The sequence below is a fragment of the Bidens hawaiensis genome, unplaced genomic scaffold, assembly GCF_021521415.1.
Source record: "Bidens hawaiensis isolate Kalapana, Puna unplaced genomic scaffold, B.hawaiensis_p1.1 tig00002236_1, whole genome shotgun sequence".
Lineage (NCBI taxonomy): Eukaryota > Viridiplantae > Streptophyta > Magnoliopsida > Asterales > Asteraceae > Bidens > Bidens hawaiensis.
Window position 1 is genome coordinate 2,336,947 of NW_027491119.1, and position 9,772 is coordinate 2,346,718.

The window sequence follows — 9,772 nt, forward strand, 5'->3', positions numbered from 1 at the left end:
CTAGTCTGATTCTCACGCCGGAGGGTGGTCACAAGGAGGAACCCCCCCCCCTTCTCAGTGACGAGCTCACGGTGTCTGTTTTGCAGGTTATCAGAAGAACCATCTTCCAAGGGTCTAACCCCTCGTGAGAAACATCTATCTAACCCCCAGGTTACCAGTAATCTGTCCGGGGTCCGGTTAGTGTTTCTTCACTTTATAATTTGGGAAGTGAAGATTTGGGGTAGAGTATTGTAAAATTCTTGCGTCGATTAATTATTAATTAATTATGATTAATTGTCTATTAATTCTGGTGAATCCCAATTAGTCCCAATAATTCTAATTAACCACCCCATTAATCCCGATTAATCACTAGTCATCACCTCACCGTTCGACTAACGATTTTTACAACACCTGCTGGAGGCCGCAAGGTCTCAAGTTCGAAACCTATCCCAGTCAGATTTTATCGCTGTGGACTTTCATGAGACGTTTTTCCAAAATAGGAGAATGCTATGAGTAGCAAGTCTTTTATTTATTGGTCGTTACAAAAAATAACTTTATGATTTACGGATATAGTTATTTTACTTATAAATTGATCGGCCAATGAGTTGATGGTGGAGTGGTAAGGGAGAGACTTGGTGTTCCATGTGACCCAAGTTCGATTACTGCTTCGAGCATTTAGTTTTGGGGACATTAGGTGATGATGAGAGACTAGGCGAGTAGGTGACACATTTACTAGTTGAATCCTTAAACTAAATGAGTTTTACCTTACTACATTGTTATGCATTCGGGCGAGTGATAATCGGCTTTGGCTTTAGGTGAGGTTTGTTTGTCGTTAAAAAAAAATTATTATTATTTGATGGGTCGGTGGGACTCAATTTCACTCATACTTCCAGATTCCTATCTTCCCTTTTCTGGAAGCTTCTCTCTCTTATATAATTTGATCATCTTTGTCCTCTGTTCTAACACAACTAAACTCTGCTTTTCCTGCTTTCAAGGCAAGTTCTTTATCTCATATTTGTTTATGTTTGAAATAGCTGTCTAATGATATAATTTGTTTTGGTTAATCTTAGCTACGTGTTTTTGTTTAATCTTTTTAAATTTTGAAACCAATGGTATGGGCTTATGAATCTTGGGGTGTAATCAAGCCGTTGTTTTTTCAAGCTCGAGCTTTTATTACTTATTAGTTAATAGTTAATTAGTTTATACATAATTGCTTATTATTTTTATTTATTTAGAGAAAAACGTTAATTGAGCCTAAGCTCGGCTCAAGCTCGTCCTGTAACCTTAAACGAGCTAAAGCTCGGCTATGAAGTGTTAACTTAATATATAGAAGTCCAAAAGAGGTAAAACCGTCAAATTCAAAAATTCACAAGGGTCAACGAGCTTCCCATACAAGGCTCGAGCTCGGACTCGGTAACTAAACGAGCTCGAAAAAGCTCGGCTCATTTCGAGCTTTTTATCAATCCTAGCTCTAGTAGCTTGTGATCAGCTCGGCTTGTTTGCACCCCTAGTTATGGATTGTATACTATCATACAAAAATCGGTTAATCAAGGATTTTCACTATATTTATTTGTAGAATTCCGGAATTGATTAGAATAAAATGTCAAAATCATTTTGGGGAAAAGATCCATTTGATGACCCCTTCTTCACCGAGCCATTCGATAGCTATTTTGGGTCGAGAAAGGAGATAACCATTGAGGAATTAGACAACGATGACCACGATTCGGCTACTAGCAAAGAAGTAGCAGTCAGCAAAACACCAGCTCACAAACCTCATGGTACATGTTTCTTTAAACTCATCATTTTTGACATGAAATATTGAGATTCAAACATTTGAATTTCATTTCAATATGATAATAAAACTACTAGACTATATTAGTTATCGCGTGACATTATTATATAGATGAGGGTAGTCTAGTGTTAATATGGTAATTATATATTATATATACTTTTTGTTAACATAAGATATGTATGTAATTATTACAGTATTAACACTCGAGTACCCTCGCCTATGCATAATGTCATGAGTATGGGTGCAAAAGAGCCAAGCTGAGCTTGACTAGGCTATAGCTCGACGCGTTTGACTTACGAGGAGCTCGAGCTCTATTTTCAAGCTCGAGCTCGTCACGTTTACTATTTATTAATTAATTATTATTTATTTATAATTATAAATATATATATATATATATCTTTTCAATTATAATTTTATGTTTAATATAATATATATTATTTAGTTATTTTTTCATAACATTATATATATTAATTAATAATTATTAAATATATATTAAAAAATTATACAAATGTAAGGCTCGTTTAGGTTCGCCAGCTGGCTCAAGCTCGATAAGTGAAGCTCGGGTCGGGCTCGTTTATTAAACGAGCTTACTTTTAGGCTCGGGCTCGATTCAGCTTGGGTCAATCGACCTTTTTCACGGATCGAGTAACTAATATAGTCTTTTTCACAGCTCGGCTCATTTGCACCCCTAGTCATGAGACAACTAACATAGCCTATAATAAAAATTATCTATAGATTCGAATGGTTTTAGCTTCAGAAGAGTGTCATATGGTGGTATCGATGGAGTTTACTACAGTTCTTCCATCGGTCAAAGAACCGGTAGTGATGGGGTATGTTCGCGTGAATCTTGTATTTTGATGAATCTTTCTCATTGGAATATATATATTATGTGATCTTAAATGCAATGGTAATGTATGTGTACAGATGGTTCTTCTGGAAATCAAAGAAGAAGATAAGACTGTTGGTGAAGCAATGCATACAGTCTCTAGAGGAATAAATGAAAAGGTATGCAACTTCTTCTTCATTTTGCTTGATTATATATACATATAAATATTGCTTGTAATTTTTAAAATAAATGTATGATGTAAGTTTTGTAGCTTTAATGACCATTTCTTGTTTCTTTAAAAGTTAAAGGTAATTAGAAATAAATAATCACAACTTTTGTGTGTTGGTCGACAATAATCCCAACTTTAAAAATAACTGCCAGCGATCCCAACTTTCAACTATTTTAATTTGTCTCAATGGACCCCCGTTAAAAAAACACCTAATGTCGTTAAGTTTTTTCCCAAGTTTCAAACCGATGTTTTAGGGCTTTTGATCGGAAGAACGATACGATTCGACCGATGTAAAACTTATCTCGAAACGGTGATCCATGTGACGAAACAATGTTTCAATTCGGGTGTTTGAATTTCCAATTAATAAAAATTATGTCATTTGAATCACCGTTTCGAGATAAGTTTTACATCAGTTGAATCGTATCGTTCTTCCGATCAAAAGCCCTAAAACATCGGTTTGAAACTTGGGAAAAAACTTTAACGACGTTAGGTGTTTTATTAACGGGGTCCATTGAGACAAAAATAGTTGAAAGTTGGGATCGCTGGTAGTGATTTTTAAAGTTGGGATTATTGTCGACCAACACACAAAAGTTGTGATTATTTATTTCCAATTTGCCAATGTTTTTGTTTCATATTTTGTTAAATTTTCATTTATGATATAAATGTTGTAGCTTTTGACCATTTCTTGTTTCTTGAGAATATATATGAATTTGCTAATTTTCTGTCATGCTTAAATTTTTTGTAGCCTTTTAAAGACCATTTCTTGTTTCTTCAAATAAACTTTTGTAGTTTTTATTCTTTTAAGACCATTTCGTGTTTCTTGAAAATATAATGTAAATTTTCATTTATGCTTAAATTTGTTGCTTTTAAGAGTATTTGTGTTCTTGATAATATATATTTTTTTGTTAATATTCCATTTATGCTTGTAAAGGGTCATACACTGACCAAAAGACGAGACCCGAGTGGCAAAGAGGATTCCTTGCAAATTCTACATAATCTTAATGAAGGTATATGTTTCCTTATCAAAAAAGTTTACTTTTTATTTTCTTTGATTAGTTGACCATGACCTTATTTTGCGTGAATTATTTAGATGAACTAGACGGGTTTGAAGAAAACTGGAAAGTCAACGCGGACAAGAACATGCCCGGTTGGAGCGATGGGTTCAGTTCTCTTGAGAATGCAGGTAATCAGTCATTCCAGTATAAAGATGCTATTAACCGCTAAGGTTTGACTTTTGGGGTCAACTCTAAAGATTGTGTTTATAACCATGAGTAATTGTTGTGTTTATAGGGTATGGTCAGTTGGGATGGAACGCTGACGGGGGTTGGGACGGGTGGGCATTGCCTTGGATGGATATGTGGGGAAACGATGGAGCGATGGTGCCAGCTGGTGGTGAACCGTCTTCTGGGTCGTCCACAACAAGGGTCAAAAAGGTTACCCCGGTTGATATCATGTAGCTGACTCTATGATAATGGTTGGTTTATGTGGTAGACACATAGTAGTGCAAGCATTGTTGTGCTTTTTTATGTAATTATGTGGTTCAAGTATTTTGGACATTTGGACACATATAGTGTAGGTTGCTATCATGTGACATTAGTGCAAGTGTTGTAAAAAATTGATGTCACGTTAAGTACCTTTTCCCTGTATGAAATGATAATGTTTTGAAGAATCACCACCCGTTATGAAGTAGCGACTTTATGTTGATTTTTGCTTGCGCTTTTCGTTTATCTATGCATGAAGTTCTTTTAGGGTCCGGGCGTCTTGGTCTAATTCGGGACCTAAAACGATTTTTAAAATGACAAATAGTTATCAAGGTTATAAATCATAATTCGTCTTTCAAAAAGATGTCATAAGTTATTTATTATATATTAGGTTAGAACCCGTGTAATACATGAGCTAGTAAAAAATAATATAAAACAAACATTTCAAGTCACAAGTTATTTTATTATTTGAAAATTATGATACATAATGAGATAATAAGACCATCCATAGTGGTGGCCTAATTGTGGCGTTTAGGGCTAAAACGTTGGAGGCAACACCCCCCTCCCGCCCGGCAGCGTGCAAAGTTATGTACATAACTCTCCAATGCTGGCGTTTTGTGAGAGGGCGAGGGGGGGGGGGGGGGGGAGAAAGAGGGGTAATGATTGCATGAGAGTTATGGTTTTTTACCAATACACCACATTTTACAAAACTCTTCAATGCTAACTGAACCGTCACGTGTCGTAAAATGCCTAAGTGTGGAAAGTTATGACTATACATAGTCATATAATTTGTGATCTTTTTGGTTTCGTAGAGATGTAATTACTTACTAATCTTGTGCTCTTACATAAGCCAAACTTCTAAATTGCACTATATAATAATTTAATATATTTTCTATATAAAAAAAATGTAAAACAAAGAAGAACAGCTTGTTTTCATACCAACTTGATTGATTACCGACAGTACATAGAATATCTCCTATAAAGAGATATAAAGTGGTCCATGGAGGGACCACTATCAAAACGTGTTTGTAGGATCAGTACTATGAGTAAAGTAAAACAGATTCCATACGTTAAAAGATTAAACGAAGCAAAAGAAAGTAGTATAACTTTTCTCCGTCGTCGCCACGGGTGTATGCATTTGTACGTGTGTGTTTCAAATATGTGAATAACAACGAAAAACAAATTGAAATATACACAACTTCATCAAAGACTACCATTGTAGGGTGACACCCAAAAGCAAGACAATGTACATAGATAATGACAAATAAGTACTCCTTGAAAGAATATTTCAAGGGCTGTTATTGAGAGTGGACACCAATAATACCACAAGGAATATTGCAACAAAAAGTGATCCCACTATCAATAATGTTATAATGTGCTTATAGATGGGATTCTCATGTAAATATATATTGATCATATGCAACAAACCACATATAATTCAGAAATATAAACCATAACTATCTCTATTTATTGCTCTCTAATCTTACTCTCGGTCATTTTCATCATACTACCGTATTTTTCGATAGAGTAGGTATTGATCGGTCAATCTAGACTGGTATTATTTTCTTTAACATTGGGGTCATACGGTGTTTGAGTCCAGTTTTCTTTTCCTTTTTAAGGAGAGTTTGAAAAGCTAGTAGACAAAAGGGGAAGGGGTGGGGGTAGGTTTCCAATCCGAGTACTCTTCGGGTACTCGCTACAAGGTATGGCGTGGAAGAGAGTTTTTTTGACTCCGCCTAGTTACTAAGAATCGATCAAATGTGGTTAACCACAGCCATAATCGCATATAGTTGGTCAACTTGGGCTGATTTTGACTTAAAAATAATTCATATTTTTATGATATTAAAAAAAATATCACTTTTTTTAGTTAATGATTAGCAAATTTTAAATAATTTAGTATTTAAAAATGTATTTTCTGTTATTTATATTGATATTCACTTATTTGTTATAAATATTAGTACACTTGTGATATTTGGCATATATATAATATTCAAAAATTAATTTTCTTTACATTTATCATTTCTGAGTACTCTCCGAGTACACTCAACTCCTTAGTCGGGCGCCTAGGGTTCATCTAACGACTTTTCCAACCTTGAATACCAGTGGAGAACGAAGACAAGTATGAAAGTGAAGAAAATGTCTGGGAGGAGTTGGGAAGCAAATTTTTGACAAGAAACAAAGAATCATTGCTAAAAATGAAGGAGCAACAACATAAAGAAGCAAGAATAAAGATAATACAAACAACTTTATTCAGAACGGCGATGAAAACCCGTTGGAACACCCACAATAACTAAAACACGGTCCATCTAACATATCTGGGATATATTCAAAGGTTTTATGCCCTCAAGGGTATACAAAATATAAAGACAGGTATTCAATAAATATTTTAATTAGTCATAACACAACTTTTTGACTTTGTTTTGTTTTCTTTTCACTATTACATTACAGGAAGCAACTTATGAATATCCTTGAGTACTTTAAAGTTTTTTTCTTGAAAGGGTAGAGCCCTTAATGGATGTTAATAGCATAATTGAGCGGGTATGACATTGATAGAACATGCTAGTAACCCATGTATTACACGGGTTGGATAAATAATGTAACGTTAATTAAAAAAAAGGCGTTTATATATGCTCTATTACGAACATTAAGTCTAATGTACCGCACCAAAATAATAATCATCCTTTTTCTTTTTTCAGATTAAGTCCGGAGCAGAGAGGTTTCTTTCGGTCTATCAGGAACATTTATTCTACCGTCTGGAAGGAAAGTCGAAGAAACTTGTATGGCCTTATCTACAACACAAATGATGACTTTCGTTTTTAGGATAATAACACATGACCCCACTATTGAGTTGTCCCCAAAATCATTGCTTTATGAAAGAGTAAGGAATATTTTTATGGCTAGAAGAATTATTGAGTTGTCCCCAAAACCATTGCTTTATGAAAGAGTAAGGAATATTTTTATGGCTAGAAGAATTATTTTAGACCCGACTAGAGGGCTTGAGTTGAGTATGGCGCACCTTTCACAGCTTAGGAGATCAATAATTTTTACTATTCATGTGGCACAAGGTAATGGATCCGTGACATGAATCACCATTTTGAAGATTAGAAGATTATATCAGCTCTTAAGAGAAATTTCGGTCCGAATGGAAAGAACTACCCCATGTTGGGGTTTTGCCGGACCACAACTTATTTGCAAAATAACAATATAGCTGCTGCTTGTCCAAAAGAAAGACCCTATTCTGGCTTGACAACCACACTCTGGAATGGTATGATTCGCTTGATGACTCGCGAAGACCTACACTTCATTCGGTTGTGATAATGGGGCTTTACACCCCCGTTGATAATCCGAGGCCAGATGAGTACAACATTGAGATTAAGGGTACTTGGGGACGTCGGTGGGGAAACAACAGTCATTGTTGGGTCACGGTTGACCTGTTTGCCTTTGTTGAAGAACCAGTAACTGATGGGTAATGCATTGAGGTGAAGGGCTGATGGCTAGTTGAATTGTGTTTAGTTTTTGTACGTGTTGAACTTGAACCGTGTCTTTAGTTTTTGTGTTGTTTTTCTTGTATGACTTTGAATTGGCGTGATCCTAAATAAAGCCCCTTGTACCGGGTTGGAAGGTAGTTTTTACTTTTTCGAGTAGTTATACAGATAATGAAGAATGAAAACAACTAGATCGAAAAAAACAATCCGATATCATAGCGGTGGCAAAAGGGAGTAGAGATGATGTTGAGGGAAGAAAACCGGGAAGAAAACTAATAAATAATGGAGATGAGAAAGAACGGTTGGTATTTGTTGTATTCAAAGTCTTAAGCTTTTAAAAGACTACACTAAAAAAACTAATATTTTTCTTTTAGCATTAATTAGATGTGGTCGTTAAAAAAGGGAAAATGACAGTCTAGCCGGTTGATTAAACACTTATAACCAAAATGAACATTGACTTTTTCTTTTTGTTATATGTATGTTGTATGAAGCTAGTAGAAACCCACGCGATACGACGGGATCCGAATATATAGCTTGCAACAATCAAATTATGTGCAAAACAAAAAATGCAAATTTAATTGTAACATGTTAACATGACATATTTAAAAATTCGATTTTAATTGTAACATGTTAGATCGGAAAAGTCATGTGGTTTTATGAAACCATGTGCTATGGCTTGAATCCATAGTCAATCCTATTTCCGATAGGGACAGCTAACAACTGAATCTGATTTTTCCCGTTCTTTTCATATCCGCAATAGTGCGAAAAGAAGGCCCGACCCCAAGTTGTTCAAGTGTAGTGTCGTTGAGTTTCTCGACCCTTTATCTTAGGATTAGTCAGTTCTGTTTCTCGATGGGGGGTTAGACATTCTATGTTATAATGTTAACTAGTGTGTTCTATTCGTGCGTTGCGTGAGGAACTCGGTAATGGGCTCGAGTTTTTAAGTTTAGATATACAAACACATCATAATGAATATTACTTCGATATAAAAATGTGGTATCGACGTAGTACTACACTCTTAAAGGTGGTAATTGGTTGTTAACATATTGTTAACGAATTTTAGAACCATGCAACTATAAAATTCTTATATTTAATTATAAAATTCACATAAATAATTATTACATAGAAATCATTCTAAAAGGATATATCAAAAAGAAAATAAATTAATAACTAAGATCTTGCCCAATAATATTTCCTTTACAAAAATAAGGGATATAAAAGATGTTTCTTAAAGTTTTCGGCTCATATTTGAAAGCATCTAGAGGCCCATCGGCCCATAAACAAGGTTGAATGTTGACTCAGATTATTGTTGTGAATTCCCTAAATGACCCTGCTACTGTAGCTGGAAGCTGCTACATTGACACCGACACTGGCCTTTAATATATAGGATAATAGTTATGGGTGCCAATTCCTGACACGCGACATGAACCTGACACGAAAAAATATAGGTTTTGGTTGGCTGACATGACCCGTTTTCTTATACAGGTCAACCCGAACCCGACACGTTTAAAAACAGGTCAACCCAAACCCTGCTACTGTTGCGAATTCCCTAAACGACCCTGCCTACGGTAACACCGACGCTGTGTTACTGTCTTTAATATACAGGATAATAAGAGCATTCTCATCCCACCCCTATCTCCAAACCAAAAATCACACTAAATCTCACTTTATTTTCTCTCTTTATTTCAATTAAATAATAGTTTTTATACATTTTATCATTACCTTTTCTCTTTCTTTCACTCACAACCACTTTCAAAATATATTAAAAAATTATAGGGATGAACGGTAACTTTTCAAATATACAGAAAAATCACTGTTTTTTCTAAAATATAAAAACTCTTCACTTATAACACCCTAAATCAATTTCTAAATTATAAAAAACCCCCTCACATGATATGAGAGGTTGGATGAGAGTGCTCTAATAAATAATAACAATTCTCCATACATGATATATGCTTAATTACATTCGTATATATATAT

The 9,772-nt window shown here is 34.9% G+C and overlaps 1 protein-coding gene across 1 annotated transcript; it reads left to right on the plus strand.

Moving 5' to 3' along the window:
• The first annotated feature begins 1,574 nt into the window (after positions 1–1,574).
• Positions 1,575–4,309, plus strand: LOC143612271 (uncharacterized). The gene is made up of 6 exons (XM_077086295.1): positions 1,575–1,757; positions 2,507–2,601; positions 2,696–2,776; positions 3,758–3,833; positions 3,917–4,009; positions 4,117–4,309. The coding sequence occupies exons 1-6, from the start codon at positions 1,580–1,582 to the stop codon at positions 4,281–4,283; spliced, it is 690 nt and encodes a 229-aa protein (XP_076942410.1). The 5' UTR covers positions 1,575–1,579; the 3' UTR covers positions 4,284–4,309.
• Positions 4,310–9,772: the final 5,463 nt, after the last annotated feature.

Coding starts and splice junctions, on each gene's coding strand:
- LOC143612271 (XM_077086295.1), top strand. CDS start 1,580: ATGTCAAAATCATTTTGGGGAAAAGATCCATTTGATGACCCCTTCTTC. Junction 1,758..2,506: donor ACCAGCTCACAAACCTCATG/GTACATGTTTCT, acceptor AATTATCTATAG/ATTCGAATGGTTTTAGCTTC. Junction 2,602..2,695: donor AAAGAACCGGTAGTGATGGG/GTATGTTCGCGT, acceptor GTATGTGTACAG/ATGGTTCTTCTGGAAATCAA.